We start from the raw sequence: 26,257 nt of genomic DNA on the forward strand, positions 1-26,257 counted from the left end.
CCCCCGGCTGCTGACTTCTCAGACCCCTGCAGTCAGAGTGCTAGGTGCCCCCTAAGTATCCACATGGCCTGGTTCTACAGAGAACCATGGGGAACATGTCACCAGCAGGACAGGCTCTTTGGCCTGCTCTTTAGCCTGGGCTTTTCTATTCATGGGCCAGGAGCGTGGGGATGGTGGGGAGGGTGTGCATAAAAGAACTTAGGAGCTCAGGAACAAGTAAGATAGCATTGCCTTGGCATCTGTACCTTGCCCCATACACAATCAGTTGAACTTCTAAGCATCACAGACCAGCTGTTGGAACCTAGGTCATAAGGATGTGGCTCTTAGCATTTTCTCACGGTATCTTCCAAATACATTTTTACTTTTATGATCAGAGCTTAATTCTTTCTTCAAGAAGAGAAAATTCTAAAAATAAATTAATACTTAAGAGTTGGTATAGCTGTTGAAGTTGCCAACCTAAAGTAAAAAAGTCACCCACCAACAAGACCTCAGCTGTTACCTTCACTGTCATTGGCTATATTTGCACAGCATTGTTCCCCTAAACAATACAGACACCTCTCTCTAGACATTCTCCTCCTGGCTATGGAGGACTGTTTACCTAACCTTGACGTTCCTTTGTACCCTGGATTCACATGATGAGATGTGATGGAGAATCCCAGCCAGTGCCTTTGAGGTGCTGCTGGTGGGCTGTGTCCACTGTGCCACCATGCACAGGCTGGCAGTGCTCCACCTACTTGTGCTCTGAAGCCACTAGGCACCTAGAAACAGTACTTAATCATATAATACAGATGACTTTGTAATATAATACAAAATTAGAACGTTAAACAGATACTGTTGTCTTCATATTGAAATCCTGGGGCAGAATGTCACTTGTCTGAGTGAGGTTCTCCAGATGCCATGAGAGTTCAGTGTTCTAACAACCAGTTAGGACAGCCTTGCCTGTGCCTCCTGAGGAGTTGCACCTCAGCAGCCTGAGGCCTGGGGGATCACCAGCTATCCTCAGGTAGCTCCTGGCACCAGCCATGACAGGCAGGAAGGCACTAAATTATTCTTTTAAAAATCAAAGGGTGGGGCTGTCTTGTTGCTGTTTGTTTCTCAGTAGAATTATAAAAAAAAAAAAAAAAAAAAAAAAGGCTAGACTGGGTGTGGTGATGCACGTCTCGGGAGGCTGATGCTGGAGGTTCTTTGTGAGTTCAAGACCAGCCTGGGCTACAAAGTAAGGTCAAGGCCAGCCTGAACTGCAGAGACTTTGTCTCAAAAAAAAAACAAAAAAAACAGAGCTGAGAAGGTTTGGCAGTGAGGGAAAAACATCAGTGACAAATCTTGACAGCAGAATTTATGCAATTGGGAATGATTTGGGAAACAGGAAAGCACCACTCCAATTGCTGATCTTGTGCTCATTTATTATGGTTTTCCCTCAGAATTTTCTTTTATGCTTTGTTTTGGAAAAAAAAAACAAATATTTTGGTATTTGCCATATAATTTTGAAAGTTATCAGAGTATTTTCTTTTAAATATGTGCTATCAGGGATGTAGTACAGTGGCACAGTGGTAAGTGTGAGGTTGTGAGTTTGATTCCTGGGACACACACACATACACACAAAACACCTCAATGGTTAAATATATACCATCCTTATAGCATGTGAAAGGTTGAATTGTGTCCTCTAAAAATTATATTCAAGTCCTAACCCCGTCTGTATCTGTGAATGTGACAGTATTTTGGAAACAGGATCTTTGCAGATGTAATTATCTTGGATGAGGTCATACTAGATTAGAGCAGGCCCTAAATCAATGACTGGTGTTCTTATGAGATAAAGAAAGCTCTAGTGCAGACACACGCAGGGATAATGGGTTGTGATGACGGAGGCTGAGATTAGACAACACAGCCACCATCTGAGAAGCCTGAGAATGACTTGCAGCCATCAGCAATAGAAAGAGATAGACACCAAGTGCCCTTCGCAGGAGGCTTCAGACAGAGCCTGACCCTGCCCAGCCTCGATTTCAGACTTCTATGCTATAGAACTATAAGACAGCACACTTCTGCTTCCGGCCACCCTATTTATGTTTCTTTGTGATGGCTCCTGAAGGAATTAATCCAGAGGGGTTGGCAATAGAAATGTTACTCTTGAAGAAATGTAGGCTTGAAAATGAGATGCATATCCCAGGTAGGAAAAGTAGGTGAAGTCACCTGCTGCCAATGAAGTATAAAATAACTTGCCAGAAAAATCACTAAAGTACCATCACCTGGATTTCACAAATGATGAGACATGTTAACAGTGTCAACAAAGGAAGGGTACAACATCAGAAAAAAAATATTTTTTAGATTGAATGAGTCTTTGCTTGTACATGTTTGTGTTTTTCTTTTTCTCATTCACTGAAAACTGGTGACCGCTTTGTGAACCAAGGTCTGGGAACTGTGCACTAGTGCTTCACACTGCTGCCCTAGGTCCTCTACCCTGCCACCTGGGTCCTGGGGGTGGGGGTGGAGATTGCACCTGAGGAGCTAGACTCGTACTGTATCATAGCTTCCTGCTAGAGAACTTTGAAGATACGCTTCTTTGGAAAAACTAAAGTTTATGACCACTGTGAGAGCCATTTGAACCATAAAGCATTCCAGTCCACACCTGTAATGCTACCTCTGACATGGGGATGCCTCCTGAACTTATATTTCCAGTTCTGCCTTTCTTTCAAACTAAGAATCTTATTTTTAACTGCCTTCCTAACCACTCTACCTTGGTGCCCTAAGCCATCTGAACATAGTGCACCCCCAACCCTGTAGTCTCTCCTATTCCCCAGTCTTCTCTTTTTCCAGTGTCTGCATTTGTAATAGAGAGAAAGGTAGAACCCATTGACCCTCTCTTGCTTACCTCTTGAGAGCTTGTTTGGAGGTTCTAGCAGGGGGTGCAGCTACTCTTGTGTCTTCAACCAAGGAATGGACCCCTCTTTTGGGAGTGATCATCCTCTTCTTCGACTGAGCACACAGTTTAGGGAGGAACGCACATGGAGCATTGAGGGACTAAGGGGATACTCACCTCACCAGCTAGATCAGCCGAATCAACCCAGGCAATCAATGGTGTGACACATATCACAGCCTGATCACTCTCCCTCCTCCCTCACCTCTTGTGTCCAGCTGATCACTACACCTTTTAAGGTGCCTTCTTAATATAGTTGAAGTTACTATTTACTCTAGAAAAAGCAAAGGAAAGCTAAGTTGGTGCCAGTTTCCCGGATCATAAATCAAGAGAACAGGTTGCCAAGCAGCTCTTCAGGTATGGTGCTTTGTCCTCGCAGGCCACCCCTCAGGCCACTTCTGCAGGCCTGCTTCCTAGGGTGAGTGAGCTCCCTGGGCCGAGAAAGGGGCAGTTAGGTCCCGGTTAGACTAGAAGGGGACTTGGTAAAATTTATTTTGAGTTCAGAGTTCTAGTAACTTAGAGTGTTGCATGAAAATCACTTACGTAAATGTTTCCAAAGATACTTGAGTTTCTAGAAAAACAATTTCATGTTAGTTCATGTGAATTTACTTCTAGTTAAAATGATAGTAACTCTTCTATTATATACTGTTTTGCCTTTTAGTTTTAATAATTTCATACTTTAAACTACTTTGTATGAAATTATCCAGAGCCCTTTCACAAGGCAAGATTCAAGAACAGGGCTATGACTTGATGGTAGAGTGCTTCCATGAGGCCTTAGGTTTGATCCCCAACCCTGAAAAAAAAAATTACAGAATCACTTTTACCATGTATAATTTCATGCAAGTGTATTGGTGATCCTTGTTCTGAATATTTCTTTAGGGTAAGAAGAAAGTTGATGTTGTTTCTTGAATTTCTCCTTCTTAAACTCTCTTGCAGAGACTGGTCAGATTGCTATAATAGATTTTTTCCCTATGCGGTAACTCGACTAAAATATTTGCCACTGAAATTGTTTGCAAGCAGCATTTGACTGATGGAGTACTGTGTTCCTTGTCTGTCTTTGTCCTTTTTCTGTTGCTGTAACAGAATACCTGAGACTGAGTAATTTTTAAAAATGAGAGTTTTTTTAGCTCAGGGTTCTTGGAGGCTGGAAGTCCCCAAGCATTGTGTAATAAGGGACATATAGGAATGTGGGAAAGAGACAGAGTTAAAGGGCAACCTGGATTTATTACTGCCTGAAGCCCAGTCCTGCAGCTTAGTCCTGCAGACCCAGAACTCTCTCACTGAGAATTATCCAGACCCACAGAAGTAGCATCAAGCCAGTCCTGAAGCACCAAGATGTCACCTCCTGAAGGTCCTGCCACCTCTTTTTAGCATTATGTTGGGACCAAAATCCAGCATAGGTTTTGGAGAACACAAACCATGTCAAAATGTGGCACTCAACTTCAAATGTCATTGCTGTCCTTGCCAGTCTGATTTCAGCAGTGAATCGCATTGTATACTTTTGAAGAGTATTTAACATTTGTGTCATTTCTGTGAATATGGAATGAATTCTAAAATGACATACAAGCTGGGTATGGTGGCACATACCTGTAATCCCAGCACTTGGGAGGCTGAAACGGGAGGATTACTATGAGTTCAAGACCACCCTGGGTTATATAAGCAAGTGTGAGGCCAGCTGTGCTGCATAGAGAGACTGCCTCAAAATAAATTAATTAATTAGTGACATACAAGATAGTACTATTTAAACAGTAGATATAATGAGATAAATCTGAAGGCATCATGCTAGAGAATAGGACACAAGTAAAATAAACATTGTATATCTGCACATTTTCTTCCTTTGAAACTCACTTCAGGCACTCCATCCAAGGTAAGTTTATGTTGACAAGGGCTCTTTGGTCACCAAGAATAAGTGCAGGATGCTGGGTGTAGTACCTGGAGAGCTTCGAGCTATGCTACACCTGGGCACAGTCCCACACCACCCAGAATGACAAGTTCCCGTGTGACAATAATGCCTTATAGTCTTAGTCTGTTGATCCTTTCTATTTCTCTTGCATGCTCTGCTTTTGGCATTTAAGAAGTCTTAAGGAGGAAAGAACAATATTTAGATGGGCTAAAGAAAGGATACATCCTAAAGTGCTAATAAATTATAAATGAAAGGACGTATTTTAGAGGGGTGTTTATCATTTTCTTCTCAAATATAAATTTTTAACTGTGCAGACAAGCAATTGGGGACTTGAGAACAGAGCATCTCTCTCATTTGTCATAATTGGAAATATTATATGTAAAGTGTGTGTAGCATTCCCACCGTGTCTGCGTGCTCGCCTGACCCATCTTATGGGGCTGCTCCCAGAGTCATGGTGCTGTGTTCCCTGTCCTTGGGCCCCTTGGTTAGGTGCTGCAGGTCAGTCTGCTCTTGCCTGTGATCAAAGTAAATCTTTCCTTCAAGATGAGCTGCAAACTCCTTGGAAGCCAGGGTTGGTTGGGGTGACCTTTTGTCCTGGCTCTTTGAAGAGTTCTGAGCACAGCTAGCCTCAGCGAATGCTGAAAGAGGCTGGATTTGATTGCATCTGAGAGTTGATATATTTGCCTCTCCATTACAGAATGTGAAACAAAGAGCCATAATAACTAGGGCACCCTTTTTTTTTTCTTTTTTTTTTTTTTTTTTCAGTAACAGGTATTGAACACAGAGTCTTTGCTCTGAGGGTCCCCAGGCCCTTATTACTATTTTTCACTTTGAGATGGGATCTCTCAGAGTCGCTGAGTTGCCCAAATTGGGCTCAAATTTGCAAGCGTACCTCAATCTCCCAGAGCGCTAGGACTACAGGCACACAGCATCACACCCGGCATAGTTTTTCTGTGTGGTAGGAGTCTTTTCATTATGTAGAGTATAAACCCAATTATAATTAAACCTCTTCTTTAGATTGCCCTGTCTGGACTGAAGAAATCACAGACATCCACTCAGAGCTTGAAAATAAATAAAGTAAATGTCCCTAATGAGAATTCAAACCTAAAGCCAGCACACAAACTTCAAAGGCACGTTGCAGAGGCCTCTTTTGAAGCTGTTGTGCCTGAACCAAATACTGAACGTGACTTTGTGCCTGAGGAGAGTGTGATGATCAGGTGAACACTGATCACCCACGGAAGTGACGGAGTCCACGGCAGGCTGTGCATGATGCTTTTACCCACTACTGGGATGGCCACACCCAAGCCTCAGAGGCAGCTGTGGCCTGACCACTAGACATTCTGTCTCCCAGCTTTGTTGTTACTGTTAGTCAGCTTCCCTTTGCTGTGGCTGTGGTGAGATACCTGAGGAAATCAACCTGAAGGAGGACCAGTTATTTTAGCTTGGGCTCTCAGAGGTTACCATCCATGGTCCTTTATTTCCGTTATTTCCAGACCTGAGGTGAAATTGAGCATCATGGTAGAGACGTATGGCAGAGAGAAGCTGCTCACCTCATGGCCGTGGGAGGTGTGGGTGGTGGGGGACAAGACATGGCCCCAAGGTCATCCCCAAGGGCCTGCTCTCTTCAACTAAACCTCGTCTTCTAAGTTCCCATCATAGTATCTCAAATTGTGGACTCCTTAGTGGACTGATGCAGTCAGAGCCCTCGTGGTCTAGTCTCTTTCTAACACCCCTGCCCTTGAGCATTACTGCACTGGGACCAGGAGTTTGATGTAGGAGACTTTGGGATTCATTTCAAATCCATCTCCTAGTGGTTATTAAACTTCTGTTGAGTGAACTCTCCTCACTCTAAATCCAACCTCCTTCTCTAATTATACTTTGACTTGATATGACACAAAATAAAACCTGAAAGATATTATGTTTAAAGCTGGGGAGATAACTCAGTAACACAGCACCTGCCTAGCAAGCACAAGGTCCTAAATTTGATTCCTGGTACCAAAAAACTAATACTATGCTTAACAGATTTTTCTGTTTTATAGGTAATGGACTATATTACTTTGGTTGTTTTGTTTCTTTGGGCTGGCCTTAATTTATGTATCCCAGGTGTCCTTCAACTTTTAGTGATCCTCCTCCCTCAGCCTCCAAAGTGCTAGGATTACAGGCATGCACCACCACACCCAGCTTTACTCTCTATTGTTTTGTCAAATGGAATGTTTTCACCTTGCAAGTGACCGAAGCCTAACCCCAAATACCTGAAGTAATAAGAAAATGTATTACTTAAAGTAACTGGAGAGGTGATTCTAGGGCTGGTTGATTCAGAAACCCAGCAAAGACCTAAGTTCTTTCCACATCTCTCCTCATGGTTGTAAAATGTCTGCCATGTGTCATGTGAGTGTGCATCCTCATTATGACCTAGGAACTGGAGGCTTCTTCTGCTTTCTTGAGATTAAAACCCTTCCAGTAGGGCCGGCAAGATAGCTCAGCAGAAGAAGTGCCTGCTTTGGCAAGCTCAGGGAGGACCAGGGTTTGACCCTGGTCCACATGCCTTGCCGGTCCCACCCCCGGGGTGCCGCTACCAAATACATAAAAATAAAATAAAACCCTTCCTGTACCTCGCTGGGCCATGAGGGTAGGTCCACTGCCTTTCACTGCTTGACTTGAGCCTGAATTTCTAGTCCATTCTCTGGTGAGGTCAAGAAACTACCTGTGCCCAAGCTTTGGGTCCTGTTTCCTCAGGTTATGCTGGGTCTGTGAGGAGTCCATGTGAGGGAGAGAACCCATAGCTGCTGTGCAGTCACCTGGTTGTGTCCTGGGCCATGACCACCTCAGATGGCCCAGTGGGCTTCCTCCCAGGGTCCATCACATCTGCTGTTCCCAGAGGAGCAGGTGAACTACTTCCCAAGCATGGCAGGATCTTGTCTTCTCAGAAAGACCAAAATTTCCAGTGTTATTTTGCAGGCAACATATATTTGTGTTTAATTTTAGTTCTTTCTGGCTTTGTGGACTATCTAAAAATCTTGACATTTTGAAGACTAGCATCCCTCTTCAGAGTCACTTGGACTCTGATAATACTTGGAAAAAGAGAAGGTAGTTGTTAGATGACTGCAACTGTTTCCCAACTTTTCATCTTTGGCACCCCAAGCAACTTCACCATAAAGATGTTCATAACTGAGAGCACTGTACCTATCACCTATCTGTGGGGGATGAGGTACACATTCCAGATTATCTTTTAAAATCCATAGCGGGTACATAGTACAGACACTTGTAAAACTTTACAGGTAAAATGGTTATTACAGTGTAGTATATCATTATACAAACAAGTTCCTTTAAATACTCACCGTCATGAAAGCCATGTGAGTTAACAAGGATGCACCTATTTCCTCTGGCATGCGCTCTGTGCAGTAAAGCTGGCTTCCCTGGCCACACTTTCCCATAGGCAGCACTATCTCTGGCTTCCATGTGGCACTGGCATTCTGGTCCACATCTTGGACATGATCTGGCTAAAGATCCCCTGGCATCGCCTTACAGTCCTGTACCCACCCTGTACCACAAAATCTCCCATGCTGAAGATGTGTGGAGTGCCCAAGCAGAGGTGTAAGCCAGACAGAGGTGGGTTATCTGTACTGAGTCCATGCCTGGTCCCCATGACTGCTGTGCCATGAACCCCGGGTGCCACCTGCAGATGGAGCTGACTCACCTTCCCCACCCTTGTACACTTGACCCAGATTCCCACTCTGGAGACCGTTGCTCCACTGCATGCTCTGGCTGACCAGGTTTTCTGTGTATGTTCTAAACCACCCAGCAGAATTCATGTTGGCACCTAGTTGTCATTATAGCAGCATTACAAGGTGGACCTGAACAAGCAACAAGGCTATGAGGCTATGTATGTTGGTGCCAACGTCACAGGGCCAGCTCCTAAAGAAAGGATGACGTGGCAGGGCTATTCATGCTGTCTCACTGCTCACCTGCTTGTCTGCCGCGCAGGTTGCAGGAGGAAGCCTACACCAGATGCAGCTTCCAGTGAACAGCTAAATTTGTTCGTTCTCTCCCTCCCTCCCTCCCCCACCCTTTCTCCTTCCCTTTCTCTCCCTCCCTCCCTCCTCACCCCTTCCTCCCCCTCTCCCCTCTTTTCTCCCTCTCTCTCTCCCTCCCCTTGCCCCTCCCTCTCCCTCTCTCCTTCCCTCTCCCTTTCATTCCCTCTCCCTCTCCTCCCTCCCTCCCTCTTTCCCTCCACTTGCTATTTTGTGTTATTGGCCCTAGTTGGAGTATTCTACAGAACATCTTGATAAACTATTTACCGTATTTCTAAATAGAGTAGTTGGCAGACTCTATCCGTTTCTAAATCTAAATCAAACCCAGTCCAAAATGCAGCCAAAACGTGTTTCAGGGTTGAGGGCAGCTGTTCTCATTAGGCCTCTTTATCTATCTTATCTATCTCCTGTGCTGGCAGCTGACTTCCTTTCTGGGCAGTTTTCCATTTAGAAGAATACTAGTATTAGTAGATTTTATTACAAGTAGAAAGCAAATGAGAAAGGACAGTTTTGATACCCGAAAGCTGGCCAGGCTCACGGCTAAGGTGCTTTCTTCCGCAGCAGCCAGCCCCAGCACAGGTGATCCTGCGCTGCACTGGGAACCTGAGCTGCAGAATCCCAGTCGAGCCCCACTCAGCAGAGCTGGGTTCAGGCACAGGCACAGGCACAGCAGCTGCCCTGGCTGCCCCCGCAGAGCACTGCCCGCGCTTCCTTCTGTGTCCTGCTCCCTGTGCTCTATCGGCCACCTGCTCTGTGTTCAGACTTCCTGCTTCTCCTAATCCAGCCTCTCTGTCCCCTGAAGAATGTGTCCTCTTTTGTCCTGTGTCCTCCACCCCCTTTGTGTTGCTGTTCTGTGACTTTGGGGCTGGTTCTCCTTCAGCAAGGTCCTTTGCTGTGTGTCTTGCTCTGTCTCCAGCCCCGAGGATCTGATGCTTCATGGTTCTCCTCATCACCTTTTCTTCCACTGCCTCCCTCTATCCATTCTTATTGCTCTCATCCAGGAGCATGGGTCCACACCCCCTCCCCACACCCCCACTCCCTCAACCCCTACCCCCCCCCCACCATGGCTCTCAATAGGCAGCACCAGGCCCTTTCTCTTCCTGCTTTGTACGTCAGCAGCTTGGAACCTCACAGGTTCCCTATCACCCTCGAGGTGGACAGGAAGGTGCCTGGGAAGGAGGCTGCTCTCACTGCAAGCATTTGTCCACCCCACTTGTCTCAAAAGAAGGGAGTCTCCTGCCTTGTGCTCAGGCACAAGTGCTTACCTTGCAGGCCCTTACATCCTCTCCTGGCCTTCCTGATCCTGTGGAGTGACTTCTACTCTGCAACGTCCTCCACACCCTCATCTCTTCTTCCCATTACAGTGACATTCTTTGTAAGAGTTTTCCAAGAAACTCTTGGTTTTTTCATCTGCAGTGTCTGACTCCCTGCTTCAGTCCACTCTAACTAGGACACCATCCTTCCCTCGTGGCCTTGACTATTTTGTTTCCCTTTTTGTGGTTGGCCCCTAAATAACTTCTGCCCAAAATCCCTGCTGTGCCAGCTCACAGGTATTTTCAGCTTAATCTGTGAATCTGTAACTCATCATTTTATCTCAACATTGATTCCTCCTCAAAAACCTTATTTTATCTCAGTCTTGGTATCACAAACTCTAGGATGGTGGTGGTGAGCTTATGCATGTCTGCTGCAGCAGATTGTGTCATTAAAAGCTCTTAGAGGTTTGCCACCACTGCCCTAGGCCCTAGAAACAAGGAATCCTTTCCCACGAGACTCCATTCCACCCACACCGTACTGCACTAACACTTTCTCCCAGGAGACTCAGAGTGACTTCCTTCTAACCTCTGGGAATCTTAAAAGCAAGAGTGCTCCTTGAGGGAGAAACTGGGAACACAGAACTATGTCATCACTGTCCCCTGAGGATGCAGCGCAGCCTCATCACTGAAGGGGATATCATTTTCTTGAAAACTCAGGAGCATCCCTGGCATCAGTTGTAGAACAAACTGTCCACAGTGCTCTGGCCACACCAGCCCTCTGCTGCCACGATGCTTTAGTGTGGCTCTGCTGCCTTGGGGTCTGGGGAGCAATCACAGATGTCAGTCACAGGAGCATCATGCAGGGTTCCACCTGCAGTTACCCTCTGGCCTGGCACTATGCTGCAGCCTAGAGTGCACTATCCTGGTTGGTGTGTGCCAACCATATGCCGTGGTTAGGTGGATAGGAGGCCTCAGCTTCCTTCATGCCGAGCAGTCTTCCTCAGCATGAGCCTCACCTTGGCCTCTGCCGCTGAAGGGAGTCTGAGGATTCCAGTTGGGGGCTCCTCTGAGCACAGCTGCCACCAGCATTCATACACAGGTCTGTGTGAACCTGGGCCTTTCAAATCTGTGGGATGAATGCCTGGGAGCTGCTGAATAGTAGGGCAGAAAACTGTCCAGTTTTACCCAAAGCTGCCAATCCCAGAGCCACATTTCACCTTGGGGCAAAGTTGTTAGATATTGGGGACTGCCTGTGTGACCTGCTTCTGTCAGATACTGCTTGACACATCTTATAGCTGTTTGGTGTGTTCATATTTAAGGCTCTGTATCTTGTCATTGTGAGTCTTACAGCACAATTCTGTAAGTCTAACTGCCTGTACACCCATTTGGAGGTCCTTCAGGATCACAGAAGCTGAAGCCCCAGGGTGGATACAGTTCTAAGAAGCAGGTGACTGGGCCAGCCAAGTACCAGCAGCTCTCTTGGCTTCACTGGGGGAAAAGCAGCCAGAGCAGGGAGCCCTGGAGGAGAGTGGAGCTGATGCTATCAAACATGCACACGAGGGAACCAGGAATGCAGAGTGGAGCCTTTGTGGCCACAGAACACAGGGCAGCGGGGGCCAGACTCGTGGGTCAGGGCTGGTGCCAGAGTGGGCAAAAGAGAGGGAGCTGCAGTGTGCTGCCCCCAGCTAAGCAGGATTAGCGTTCTTAGCTAAAGAAAACCCTGAAGGCAGTGAAGGGTTCCTGATTCTACTTCATAATGAACTAATTCCAACTTGGGATGCTATTATCCCCATTTTGTGGAAATGGTATTCCAAAGTAAATGTATGACTACTGGCAAAGAAGAAATGAAGAACTCCATGTGGAATCAGATAAATTACACGCTCAGCATGCCAACCTGAGCTTGGCCTGAGCTGACCTCCCATAAACTAGAGAGAAGAGAAGAGGGCAACCACCAGATCCATTAGGGCAGACAGACTCCTGCCTGCTTTTTTTGTTTATTTTTTTTTTTTTCCTTTTTTTTTTTTTTTTTTTTTTGTTTTGTTTTTGTATTTTAGGGAAGGGTCTACAGGGTGTTCAGGGTCTCACTACTAGATTGGACTCATAGTAATCTGCCTGTTTACAGCCTCCCAAGAGCTGGGATGATGTTGTGCCACCACACCCAGTCTCAATTGCCTCTCAGCGCACCCCGGGGATGGGGCCAGCACACATGCCTGGGGATTGAACCCCCAGCCCCTGCACCTGCTTGTAGGTGCTTTAATCTGCTGAGCCATCTGGCCCAGAATTTTTTTTTTTTAATTTGGTACAGGGTCTTTTTTTTTATTTTCTTTCTTTCTTTCTTTCTTTCTTTCTTTCTTTCTTTCTTTCTTTCTTTCTTTCTTTTTGGTACCAAAGATCTAACTCAGGACCTTGCACTTGCCAAGCAAGCACTTATCCCACTGAGCTATCTTCCCAGCCCCTTATTTTTTCTTTTGTTGTTGTTTTGGTGTTTTAAAATAGGATTTCACAACATAGTCCAGACTGGTCTTACACTTCTGGTGATCCTCCTGCCTCAGCCTTATGAGTGCTGGAATTATAGATATTTGCCACCATGCCCAGCTCACACCTAACTTGAAAAGAAAGAAGCAGGCATCTCACTAAGTATTGTACACACCTGTAATGCTATCACACTAGGAGCCTGAAGCAGGAGAATTGCAAGTTCAAGCCCTGCCTTAGCGATTTAGTGACTTAAGGGGACCCTGCCTCAAAATTTAAAAGGGGTGAGAATATGGCTCAGTGTGAAGGCCTTGAGTTCAATCCTCAGTATTTCAAAGACAAAAAAAAGTGGGCCTTTTGAAGTTACTGTTTTGTGCATAAAACACTTGAAATTTCTAAGTTAATTTTGCTTACAACTGAGTATACTCATTTCTAATTATGGCTAGCAGGGACCAATTTTATTCATTACAAGCATAGTTTTCAACCTTCCAGCTTCAGAAACAGCTGCCAACAAGTACAGTTTGGGAAAACTATTGAATTAACATGTGAGTGAAATATCAAAACTACATGAATGTGAAAAGGTAAATCAACGTGTGTATTGTTTTCACAAAATATTGTTACCTCTTCTGTTACATCAACAGAAGGTTTCCGTGAAATTCCATGATCATAGTCTTTTGTGATTTTTGTGAAAAATAAAATGCATAGCACAAGTTTTAAAGTTTCTTTTCACAGTTTCTCTTTGTCTTTCAGATTTCTTGTTTAAATTCTTGGTTATTGGAAATGCAGGAACTGGCAAATCTTGCTTACTCCATCAGTTTATTGAAAAAAAATGTAAGTGATGCCCAGCAGCCATTCATTCATAGAAGTCTGGTACTCAAGCTCCAATTTGATTACAGTAAAGCTCTTTTTTTTTTTTTTTTCTGGGAAACTGTCATAGCTTAAAAGCACTTTAAATAAGCTTAAATTTTATGTTCTTACATTTTTAGTTACATGATTAAATTTTTATTGAGTTAGCACTTAAGTTTAATAAGGACTCAATATATAGTTGTTTTTCTGGTGCTACAAGATGATACAATGCTGGTAGGCCAGCAGAGGGAGGCCCAGGCAGGAGCCTTATTTCCTGATGGAGCAGACAAGCCCCAAGGTACATTTCAGATGACACATGCGCTATGACCTTGCTGTCATCCAGCCTGGTTTACTGGTGGGATCTCAAGTGTGGAGAGGACAACTGGTCCCAGAGGGGCTTTGGTCACAGGAATGTGGCTGCCATTGATGGGTACTACCAGGATAAATGAGGCTGAGTCTTTCCTCTAAGCTGTGTGAGACCCCACGGGCTGTGAGCTTAAAAGGCCCTTAAATAAACAATATTGTGGCCCTAGGAGAAACTGTGCAAAATGACCTCCCAAGACACAATTAACCTGGTTTCATGAGTTATACCTGAAGCAGAAATGTCAGAGCACCTCAGTAAAGGGGACAAGACAGTACAGTCTTGGCAGAGGCTGGTGACAATAAAATTCCTGTATTTATTCTGCTGCTTCTCAATGAAGAGTTATTGGGTCCCTTGAGCAGTGACCAAATTCAGTGTGAAGCGTAGAACCAGTCCTGCTTGGGCTAAGCCTCTTCACAGGTTACCAAATCTTCGCATTGTTCAAGGCCCAAAATTAATGCCCTCAGGCTCCCAGGCAGGCCCAGTAACTTTTCTTTCCATCCAGGATCCCTGGAGGCCCCAACTGTTCAGGAGTGACAAGAGGGAGGTCACTTTATTTCTGTGGCTGGATCTCACCCAAGATGTTCCAGGCCTTTAATTACTGCTGAAACTGAATTACTGCTGAAACTGTCACCCATGTTCTGCTTAGCAGCCTCCCTCTGTCCTACTTGTCACCCCAGTCTGCACACCTTCCCTCTGGAGCAGGGGCCCCCAATCCTATTGGAATTGGTGGAAGTGGGCCGCACAGCAGGAGGTGAGCACCAGCGAGCAAGTGAAGCTCCCCCATGGCTTGAGGTACCACTGAGCTCGACCTTCTGTCAGTCAGCAGGGGCACTGGATGCTCATAAGAGCACAAACCCTGCTGTGAGGTGCACTTTGCACACTCATTTAAGTCTTCCAAAACCATCTACCACTACCAGCCCCCATCTGTGGAAGAATTGCCTTCCATGAAACCATTCCCTGGTGCCAAGGAGACTGAGGACTGCTGCTGTAGAGTACCTGTCCTCCAGAACAGTTGGGACAGTCACCACCTCGTTATGGGCCCAGTGCCGGACACTGTGTCCTGCACAGTCGTGTGCTGCACTCAGCCATCACCCTGTGAGCTCTCAGTAGTGGTAACTGGTGTCTCTGACTCAAGGTGACTACTTCCTTCAAATGTGCCATGCTGAGGGACTTGAAGGAAATGCTTTATTGTATTTTACTTAAGATGTTGAGTGGTTTTTGCTGTCTGGTATATTGGAGAAAGGAATAGTTAAGATAAGCTGCATTTTCCATTGGCATTATCCTTAATTCTAATGTTATCTAAATCTGTAGACCTATTATGCTACTGTCCTAAAATTAAGAACCTTGTTCTTGTTTTTCTTTTTTAGTCAAAGATGATTCAAATCATACAATAGGAGTGGAATTTGGCTCAAAGATAATAAATGTTGGTGGTAAATATGTAAAGTTACAGATATGGGACACAGCAGGACAAGAACGATTCAGGTAGCTTTTCTTCTAACTTGATAAAACTATTTGAAGGAATTAATTGTATTTTTTCACAATATAGGGTCTCATCCCCCAAAACCTCCCCCAGCAGTGACTTCAGAAATTCCACTCTGGAATTTCTGATCCCAAAGATCACTGTAGAGTTACCAGCATGGACTCAGTGAGTCCTTGGAACTTTTTTATTTTATTTTTTTAATCTTTTATTTATTTGGTATAGAGTGTCCCTATGCAGCTTGGACTCATAGTGATCCTCCTGCCTCAGCCTCCCCAGCATTAGGATTACAGGCATGGGCCACCATATCCTGTTTCCGTGGCCAGCATGGCAGCATGGCATGTGGTACTGGAGATTGAACTGGGTCCTTTTGCTTGCCAGAAAGGCACTAAGACCAGCTGTCTCCCTAGCCCAAATCCTTGGAACTTAAAGGCCAACTCACTCAGGGGACATCGCACTGTGTGTCCATGGTGTGTGTTCAGACTGAAACAGAGGCAAAGTTATGGTGCAGACATGTTTTTCAGTATTTCCTGTCTAAAGAGGAATTTTTTAAACCTCATGTGGTGGTCATTGTGTTTGTTTCATACCAACTGAAGCATGTTCTGATGAACGGCATACATCCTGCTGCAGTGCAGTCACAGCTGTGCTTTGGGTGACTTCGGGACACTGCCGATGAGATGCCATGGTTAGCACCCTGCAACTACCAAAGCAAGATGGAGCTCAGCGTTCTAAAGAGATCCAGGCCAATGTGCCCTGCCAAGACATCAGGATGACGCCAAACCCAGGAAAGCTTCAAGAGGGGAAAACAGTCACAAGTTACACTGGAAATTAGAACTACATTGGACCATCAGTGGCAACACTGGAAACTAAAAACACTGAAAATTCAGGAGGTTAAAAATGAAAGATACCTTCAGACTCATAGTTGTACACATAGCCCAACTGTAAATAGGATATCATGTCTGCATCTTGTACAGCAAATAACCACTAGGAAGAGAGTATGCAATGTGTTAATTATTGAAACTGTCCTACCAATTTGATTTGAAACTGTCTCATTGCTATTTGTTTCTCAATAAAATTATAAAAAAAAAAACCCAACTGTAAATTAAGTGCAAACATAAAAGCAAAATGCCTTCAGATGTGCAGGAATAAGAGGAAACAAACTTCTCTCATGTCCTCTGCCTTAGCACAGAGCACCCACTTTGCCAGGATGAGGCACAGCCCAGAGGAGGGATGAGGCCTGCAGGCTCCAAGGTCAGAGTGACTGCAAGGAAGGACCAGGGTAGAATCCAGCGTGTGCCTCTAAGTGACCTCAGGTGACTCGGATGTTGCCAAAGCAGGACACAGTCAACTCGAAGACCCCTAACTCAGAGCTTCAGGACATTTTACAGAACTACAGCACTAATGCCAGAAGAGACTGTAATTACAGCTCACCAGTGTGGATATGTGTGTCTCTCTCCTGTGCCCAGAGGAGTGTGTACACACATGCTCAGCATTCAGCCTTTTCTGAGTTAATCATTTGATAAAAGTGCATCAGATTTTTTATTTTGTGTTTTACTTGAGAAACAGACCTATAACACAAGGTGTACAGTTTACAAGTCTGCCTTCTACGGAGTCAGATGAAGAAGGGTGCAGAGGGCGTCTGCACGCTGAAGACAAAGATTCAGTCCAAGGTCTCGGACTCACTGCAGTGCCCTATGCAGGTGCACATCAGGATGCTGATGAGTCTGCAGTGGAAGACTGAAAAGTCTGTGCTGGAGTGGTGCACACCTGTAACCCCAGCACTCACAAGGCTGAGGCAGGAGGATTTCCAGGAGTTTGAGGCCAGCGCGAGCTACATAATGAGTTCAAGGCCAGCCTGCCATAGGGTGGGTCTTCCATACCCTAGGGTGTGGAATTGCTGAGCCAATTTAGTTAAGCTTTTTTTAACTGAACTGCTCAAATTGACACACTCAACCATCACAAAAAGAGAAACCAAATCTGTGAAGGACAAGGTTTCTCTGTGGCCCAGATCTAGTGAGAGGTAGCTGTGTCGTTTCAAGACACTTATGAACTAATGTATTACTTTAAAACTACGTGTATGTGTGAGGCACCTGTAACCCCAGGCTGGAGCACAGGGATCCAAGTCCAAGGTCAGCCTGGCAATTTAGAAAAAAAAAGTGTGTAAGTATTGTACTGCTTAATATTCCTTTTGCGAAAGTTTTACTACATCCATAAAGTGTTTTCAAATGCTTACATTTGTAGACCTGAATAATTCATAAAAGAAATAACACATTGGGGCCAGCAAGATAGCTCAGTGGACTAAAGCACCTGCTTAGGCAAGCATGGAGACTGCAGTTGGATCCCTGGAGCCACATGCCATACCAGCTCCACCCATAGGGTGGGCTAAAATGGCCATGAGTCCCAGAGTCCAGGTTTAGTGTCGTATGCCTATAATCCCAGCACTGGGGAGGCTGAAAACAGGAGGATCACTATGAGTCTGAGCTAACAACCAAATACGATTTTTTAAAAAAGAAATCACGTGTCAAAACAAAGCACTATAAAATAAATTTTAAGAAGTGGGAAGCCTAGAATGATAGCACATTCCTGTAATACCAGCACTCCAGAGGCTGAGGCAGGAAGATTGCTATGAGTACAAGGCCCACCTGTACTATATAAGTGAGTTCAAGGGCAGCCTGAACTACCTAGCAAGATTCTGTCTCAAAAAACAAAACAACAAGCAAGGAATGGTGATGTCTTTCAGTAATCCCAGCACTAGAATGACTAAGGCAAGAGGATCAAGAGTTCAAGGTCAACTTTAGAGAGATCCTGTCCCCCTCTCACCCAGAGTATAATATAGCTCAATCTGAGAATCTGAGTGCCCTTTCTCAAAATGAGAGGCACCAGAGGAAATTCCATTTTGGTACTGGGGAAAATCTGAAAGGTTGGTAATGCTGGGAGGAAGCACTTCACCAAAAACAAGCAGTGAGGTATAAAGGGTGAACAGGAAGTCATATGAAGGAAGGTGGGAAGGAAGGCAGGCAGGCCCAGGAAGAGGTGGAGGAATATTGAAAGGTGTCCATGGTGTTCCCCACAGAGGAGTGAGGGCCCTGCTGAGTGTCCATGCTCATGTGGGGGTGTCTTACCACCTACACATACCTTAGCCTCCCACTCAAGCTGCCCTAATTTAGGGGACACCCTGCTTGTCCTGGCCTAATGCCTACTTCCCATTGCTTTTCTGACACAATTTCCAGCAGAATAATCCCTCACACATAAATGCAGCAATCAAGAGTGCTATCTCTTGATTCAGGGTCTGCCATATTGTACAGTTTACAGAGGAAGCATGGGGTTTCCATGAAAAGGTGGTTTTTAGTAGTAAGGGGTCCTGATTGGCTGAAATTGAAACCCATGTTATTCTTTCAGGTCTGTGACAAGAAGCTACTACAGAGGGGCAGCCGGGGCTCTCCTTGTCTATGACATCACCAGGTAATGCCAGATCCCCATGGCGGAGGCTACCCTGTACCCTCCATTCTGGAAGCCAGTCCTGGCAAGGTCCCATGTATGTGTCTGTGCCCATGGGTAGGTGCATCCAGAAAGCCCTTCAGCCCTTTCTTGTGTGTCTAGCATGACTTTGATCTGGTCCCAGCCACTATTCTACCATACAGAGAAATGTATTTGTGAGGCTTTGGGTAGATAGAGCAGTCTTGTTTCACTACATTTCCTAACATCATGCCCAGATATGCTCCTTAAGGTCCATGAAGCTTTATGCATGCTGAGACATTAAAAGTGAGTTTTGAGAAGCAGGGAACAAAGCTTCCAGGCTCAAACTGCTAGGTTCAAGCCCCAGCCCTGGCCACTACCCATGCAGTACCACAGGCATTGAGCCCTTGCTGTGGGGGCCTGAGTTTGTTGTCAGGTAGTAACAATGGTAGTAACAATGAAATGCTCATGTAGTTTCAGGAAGCTGAAATTAATTAATAGAAGACACATAGTAGTAATTGGCCATATAAGGCAGATTAATTGAAACTGAGATTAAGAATTCAGTCCCGTGATCACACCACTACATTTCAGGTGCTCCATACCACACATGGCTAGTAACTGAGGCATCAGGCAGTATATAGAGCAGATTATAGAGCATCCTGTCCTTGTAGGACAGACACCACCGACCTAGGGTTTACGGAGCCATCCTAGAAACATGCCGTCCCAGGGCACTGTTGAGGGCTCCTCTTGGGTAGGAGCCATTCACAAAGAGGACCTCATGTGGCCACTTCCCTCTTGGGCATCCGAGAGGAGATGGCAACTCCTAGTCCAGCCTCCCTGCTCTGGCCCGACTGGCAGTATGAGACCCATCCTGCCAAGGTGTGAGGCCATTCGGCCATCCGGGCACCTATTCATCAGTGTGGGAGGCAGAAACTTGGTTCTGGGGAAGACAGGTCAGATCAGGTCCTCCTTTGCCAGTGACTGTTTTGTGACCTTGGACTCTTGGTGTCTCTGGACTTTGGGCTCCTTCTGGCAAAGGAGGATGACAGCAGCCATTGTCACCAAGTCCTTAAGAAGAAGCATTGATATGATGGAATTCTTGTGGTACAAAGCACAACAATTCAGTAACTCGCTGAGTGGCCTAGCAGGATTCAGCACTGCCCTCAGAGTACAGTAGATGCCTGTGGGTGAGGGAGGCAGGACTCCCTTTCCTTCTGGACCCTGGCATGCTGTTGCATATACTCTGTGGGTCTGGCATCAAGGTGCCTGAGTTACCTCCAAGGTTCTATTGTCCTGACCTGAATTGTTGAAAAGGCTTGTGAATAGTGAGAGTGACTGGAAAGAGTTGCTAGTTTTATAAAATACATGTATTATTTTCACAATCTTATGTTACGCAGCCGAGAAACCTACAATGCGCTTACTAATTGGTTAACAGATGCCAGAATGCTGGCCAGCCAGAGCATTGTCATCATCCTCTGTGGGAACAAGAAGGACCTGGACGCCGACCGGGAAGTCACCTTCCTAGAAGCCTCCAGGTTCGCGCAGGAGAACGGCAAGTGACCTCCCTCCCACCTTTTTCAGGGGCAGATCTGGGTGCGATGGCATTTCTTGGAGTTTAAGATAGCTTGCATTTTGAGGTTAAACTGTACTTCAGAGATGTGGAATTTCCACTATAAATTCAGGCATATCCTAGCCTGCTTTCATTATATTACATTCTGCCTACAAGTTACTGTACAGATAAAAGCAAATGTATGAACATTCTGTCTTGGCATTTTGGTCCAGGGTCTTTGAATATTAGATTTAGGTTAGAGCCTTGTCAGTGTGTTTTTGAAATGACACAGTCATCCTAAGTAGAAAGTTGAAGAAATATTTGGCTTACTGGTTTTATTTTACCATACTCAACAGTGACTAAAACATCTCCAAATTTCCATAGAGAATACACAAGACTGCCACAGGTAGTTAATAGTTACTTATAGATAACAGAATGGTAAAGATTCAGACATTTTAAATAACTTTAATTTTGAGAGTTAACCAAGAACTAGAATAGCCTAGTGTCAGTATTTAAGTGGACTCTTAAGATCCCAACCTGCTTTTACAGTTTGACAGATTTTCTGCTGAGAGTAGGCATGAAGTGAGCAGCTTAGGGTTCGTGTTTGAAGAGCTGGTTAGAACGTGGCAACACAGGAGACAGGTCAGGAGGAGTGGCCTTAGCCAGGGAGGACTAGTGAGCTGGTGTTTCCCAGATGAACAAGAGCAGCTTTCCCTGGATCAGCACTGCTCTGGGGCCAGAGGAGCATTCACACAAGTAAGGCCTTTCTGTCCCCTAGAAAGCATAAACGCTGTGGTCGTGTTTGTGGTAACACATAGAACACGAGGAGGAGAGCATTGCTACTTCTCTGCCAGCTGCTCCCTGATGACCCCTGCCGGGGTGGCACCTCATCCCCAGATCGGGGCTGCCATAGGGTGACTGTTACTATTCAGAGACAGCTTCAACAGCTGATGTTTTACAAACTGTTTTGATTCTGTGTTTATAGGACTAGATGGCCACAGGCTATGAGTTATGTTTTCTCTGCTATTATAAGAAAATGCTAAGCAGCCTGTTTGTAGTTGAATATTAAGATCGTCTTCTAAACATAGCCTGTGTCTTGTTTGATGTTGCTTTTAGAGCTGATGTTCTTGGAGACGAGTGCACTAACAGGGGAGAATGTAGAAGAGGCCTTCATGCAGTGTGCAAGGAAAATACTTAACAAAATCGAATCAGGTAAATCCTTTCCCTTGGTAGACGCTCTTCTGTGTGTGTGTCACTCTCTGCTTCACTGTCCATCTTTAATGGATCTAGGCATGGCAGGCCCTCCCTCTCTTCACCTTCCAACCTAACTCACCATTCATGGACTTGAAAGTGCTGTGGCTGAGATTTGAGCCCCCTTGCTGGTGTGATAGCTTCCATAGTGAGGGTACCCAGCCAGTGAAGGTAGCAGGATTTCAGTAGGGGTGGGGTACTCTTAAAATTGAGTCTCTTTGAGGCCCATTCCATTTGGAGGTAGAATGGGCCTTGGGCAACATCTGCCAGCAGCAGCTGATGTGCATGACCAGAAGTCCTGTGGGGCTCGGCAAAGCTGTGGACTTAGGCAGTTGCAAGCAGCTCATACAATGCTGGTTGCTACATACTGGGTGTCAGGAGCCATGCACTTGGGAGTAACTGGTTTCTGAGATAATTGAGCTCACCTCAGTTGCAGTATACATTATTGTATTTATTATGCATAAAAATAGTTTAAAGTAATCTTAATATAGGCAGCAAAGGACTACGTCGTTACAGTTACTAAAGTTGATATTTAGGTATGTTTCACCAGGATTATATGAAAGCATTCTGCACTTAATTAATACAGTCAAATATCTGAGTGCCTAACCTTCAGTCAGGCTGAGTAAACTGCAGCCCTTGCCCTAAGGAAACTCTCCTTCCTGGCAGATGATTAAAAAACATTATAATTCTCAGGATCAGAAGGGTGATCAAGAGGCACACAGGCTGCCAGGGCAACATGGAAGTGGGGGGCTTTCCCCAGCCCAAGGACAGAAGTTGCCAGGCAGGGCTTCATGGAGGAGGTAGCTGCAAGTCTAGAAAAAGGAACAGCAGACAGATGGTGGGGCATGGCAGTGGAGAAACTGAGGAAGCAGAAGCAGCTCTCAGTCCTCAGAGAAGACCTGAAACCTCGTCTTATGGTCACCGGTTCTCACCTGAGCTGTGCCCTCGTCCCCTGGGGTCCTCTAGAGGTCCTAGTCCTCAGCCACACCTGCCTTGGCACTCTGGATGCTCTGTCCCACAAGTCTGATACCCACCAAGGACAGAGAACTATGTGTGTGTGGTGAGGGGTGAGGATGAGACCAGGCTATAAACTGAGGTGAGCCATGTAGGAGGCTCCAGCATTCGTGCAGGAATTCTGAGTATCAGAGGAACAGAACTGAGGCTCCGTGAGGACAGAGAAACAGAGAAGACACCATGTTGGTGAACCCTGGACACAGGGGCAGCAGTATCAGATGGCCTGCATAGTAGACAGGGCAGCTTTGGGGTGGGGAGGTAATGACGAAGATCAGGATTTGCACAGGGAGGGGAGGAAAGGCAGGGACTCTTTGGGAGATGGCTCTGCATGGGAAATAGGACATTGGCTGTGCCCAGTTCAGGGGCTATGAAATCCAGAGATAGCTGAGAGCAAGGGGTGGTGTGTGCATCAAGGAGGGAGCAGTAGTAGACAGGCCCGGAGGAGAGTGGACAAGAGCGACCTGCCTGCCACAGCCAAGGAAGGACAGGCTCAGGGGTCATAAGAGAACCCAGGACACACTGTCCTTCCTTAATTCAGGAGAGGCCTGCTTGCTGAGGACCACCCTGTGACCTACACTGGTAGGCACAGGAAGTCAGCGATCACCTCCGTCAAGCACAGTCCAGCAGGGAGTCTCAGCTGCTGGAGGAGACACTGGGTGGAGAGAGGGCAGGGCAGTGGGAGGGACCCAGGACAGTAGATTTGGAGGGAGTGGTGCTGGAGGGAATTCTGACCAGTGTAAGTGCTGGGGAGGAAATGGGGGAGGAGCAGGAGAAAGTGGTGGGCAAGGAAAGGACAGGGAATGAGGCTGGGGATGATGAGGCGTCAGGCCGGTTATCAGTCTCAAAAAAGTTCCCCATCATTTGTATGGTTTTTAATTCTTTGTTTTTTGTTGGTTCCGTTCAGTTCAGTTTGGTTTTGAGACAAGGTCATGCTGTGTATTCCAGGCTGGCTTTGAATTCACTATGTGGCTCAGGCTGGCCTCACGTTGACAGCGAGCCTCGCTCCTCAGCCTCCCACATACTGGAATGATGGGTGTGCACTACCACATTTGGCTCCTGTTATGCTTTTGATCAGAAAAGAAAAAACTTGCTAAGCTTATTAGTATGAAAGCTTGTTTTTTTAACCCTATAAGTATTTGTTGTTAAAACTGGCATGATACAGAGCATGACGGAGCTGCCATGTGGTATGGTATCCTTCGATGCAGCAGGCAGACATTACATATAAGCCAGCCATTGTCATAACCCTTTGTGTCCTAGAGATACTTGATGCCTGTCTGTGCAAACTGTCCTTTATCCTCCCTTCCACACAGTGTCGGAGAGGCATGATGTGTGCTTTGCTTTCTTGACTTCATGTGTTTAGGGATCACAGAAGCATAACTATTCTTCTAAAAGAGTCTCTTTTGGTCCTTAGGTGAATTAGACCCGGAAAGAATGGGCTCAGGCATCCAGTATGGAGACGCTGCCCTAAGACAGCTGCGGTCCCCAAGGCGCACACAGGCCCCAAGTGCACAGGAGTGCGGGTGCTAGGAGCAGGTGGGTGAACCCCAGCCCAGCATGACCCAACATGCTCGGGCACAGCAGAGAACAAGGGCCAAGGTGCTGCGGCATGGACAGGAGGGAAGACAGGTGTGAGTGACAGAACTACATGCTGCAGGAGCTCCTTGTTCCCTTTCCATAGGCTTTCAGTAGGATGACTGAGACAGAGGCCCTTCCTCCAGGAGGCCAGGGTGCAGACATTCTTGGATTAATTGAGGTCTCCATGAATATGCCTTTTGCTGAAATAGAAGGCTCATTTCTAAAATTGGCAAATGTCTCTTTAACTTTTTAAAGCTTTCTTCTTTGCCCATTTACCATAGTAGACTTTATTCCCAGCACTCTGGGTGACTGAGGAAAAAAGATCACAGGTTCATGCCCAGCCTGGGCAACTTAATGACTCAGTGAAACACTGTCTTAAAATAAGAAATAAAAAAGTGCGGGCTTTGTAGCTCAGGGTGAAGGTCCTGGGCTCAATCCTCAGTCCTGTTCAAAAAAGAATTATTAAGCAAAAGAAGAGATATCCACTAATTTTAGGCTTTAACCTGTATTTATTTCTACATTTATAACCAGGCAGATTTTTAAATTATTCTTAATATTTTCAGGTGTCTTCAATGGAATATGGATACCAGGGCTGGAACTCAAAGAATTTGAAGTTTTTTTTACCACCATCTTTTTTCTACTCTATGCAGAAGTAGATCTCTGTGGGAAAGGACAGTGTGGGGTGTTATGCAAGCTGGTATAGACATACCTGGCAGCCACATAATGAGCCTGACCCAGTGGATAGTCCCCATCAGATGTACGCACATATGTAAAACCCTTGATCCACACTTTCCCTTCCACCTTCAGCTTGAGCCATGACCTTGTACTGTGTATACCCCAGTACTTTTCCACTGCATGTGTCTGGTGTATGATACGACAGAATGTTGTGATGCAGTTTAATATTTTTTTTAATCATAGGAACTGAAAATCATTAATATGAGGTGTGCTTGCTCATCATATTGGTTATATTTATGACCTGATATTCAAGGACTCTGGCATTAATAGCCAGTGTGTTACTTATTTAATTCTTCTTTCCACATTCTGCACTGTGTTTATGTGATCCACACTTGAAATACCAATGATCATTCACTAACACCTTGAAATAAAGTGAAAGGTGGAGTTTCCCATGAACTGTATGCTGTCTGTTCTTGGTTGACTTTAGGCTTCTGCCAGGTCAGCACAAGGCTCTCACCTGTTGTCCTGGACTGCAGTGGGCTGCATGACTGGCACTGGGATTGTAGTGCCTTCGACTCGTCCCCCAGGCACACATTCCCCGGCCCCAAGGCAACGTGGCAGCTTCTTTGCTTCCAGCTGCTCATTGGTCTGGTCTCCCACTAGAAAGCGCTGGTTTGCTACTGTACTTTTTGTGGAATTCAATATAAGGGCATCACAGCCTCTGTTTCAAATCTTCCATCGTGTTGTGTGCAGGGAGACCACTAACTCTAATGCATATTAAAAATAATCTACCTTTTAGTTTTCATTGAGTATTTAAATGCCTCACCACCTCTTTGGGTTGACCTGTTTCTAATTCAGAGTGAGTACAGCGAAGTATCACATACATTCTAAAGACTGTTCTTATATTGTAGACTGCCATTGCAAAAACTATATAATGAAAACTTTCTTTAAAACTGAAATACAGTATTAAATGAGAGGTTTAAAAGTATTCTTCACATTTTATATGTTCTTCCACTGCGACTTTTTAGCCATAGATTGGCAAACTTAATAACATTTATTTAGGCACTGCCTACTCCTTTTCTTATCTTGTTTTCATAAATATAGGGGCACAGAGACACAAACTTTAGAAAATGATTTGGCTAAAAATAACAGTATGTATCTGCTTTAGATATTTTATATTTTAGGATTTTTTTTATAAGTTAGATGCTGAAGTAAATTCTCAAACTGAACCATCTGGGACCTCGCTGGAGAGCAATTCACTCAAGTCTCACAGGACTGCTGAGCGTGGAACAGCTCCTGGAGTGGGGTAGGGGCATGTCGGTTCACCGGGGCAGGAATTGTAAAATAAGATAAATTTAGAGTTGTTTTATAAGCAAGCCTGTAACTAAACCACAGCTACCATATATTACTCCATGTTCTGTGACCAATAAAAGTTGCTGGAGAATAGTCCTTGGTGACCTTAATAAAGCTGTCGCCTTCA

At 45.4% G+C, this 26,257-nt stretch overlaps 1 protein-coding gene across 5 annotated transcripts in view; it reads left to right on the plus strand.

Annotated features, from left to right (window-relative positions):
- The window catches only part of Rab4a (RAB4A, member RAS oncogene family), a 27,890-nt gene extending 1,633 nt beyond the window's left edge, over window positions 1-26,257 (plus strand). Inside the window, exons 2-8 of one of the 5 annotated variants that reach the window (XM_004640804.2) lie at window positions 13,321-13,401; window positions 15,148-15,262; window positions 18,657-18,719; window positions 20,111-20,265; window positions 21,379-21,474; window positions 23,939-24,060; window positions 24,666-26,255. In XM_004640804.2, coding sequence (XP_004640861.1) covers window positions 13,321-13,401; window positions 15,148-15,262; window positions 18,657-18,719; window positions 20,111-20,265; window positions 21,379-21,474; window positions 23,939-24,054 — 626 coding nt within the window. In that variant the 3' untranslated portion in view covers window positions 24,055-24,060; window positions 24,666-26,255. Of the gene's footprint in view, window positions 1-13,319; window positions 13,402-15,147; window positions 15,263-18,656; window positions 18,720-20,110; window positions 20,266-21,378; window positions 21,475-23,938; window positions 24,061-24,665 lie in introns of those variants that run through there. The other 4 variants (XM_023700887.1, XM_023700886.1, XM_023700889.1 and 1 more) reach the window with 4 other exon arrangements.

The sequence above is a fragment of the Octodon degus genome, unplaced genomic scaffold (assembly GCF_000260255.1).
Source record: "Octodon degus isolate 3935 unplaced genomic scaffold, OctDeg1.0 scaffold00127, whole genome shotgun sequence".
Classification (NCBI taxonomy): Eukaryota; Metazoa; Chordata; class Mammalia; order Rodentia; family Octodontidae; genus Octodon; species Octodon degus.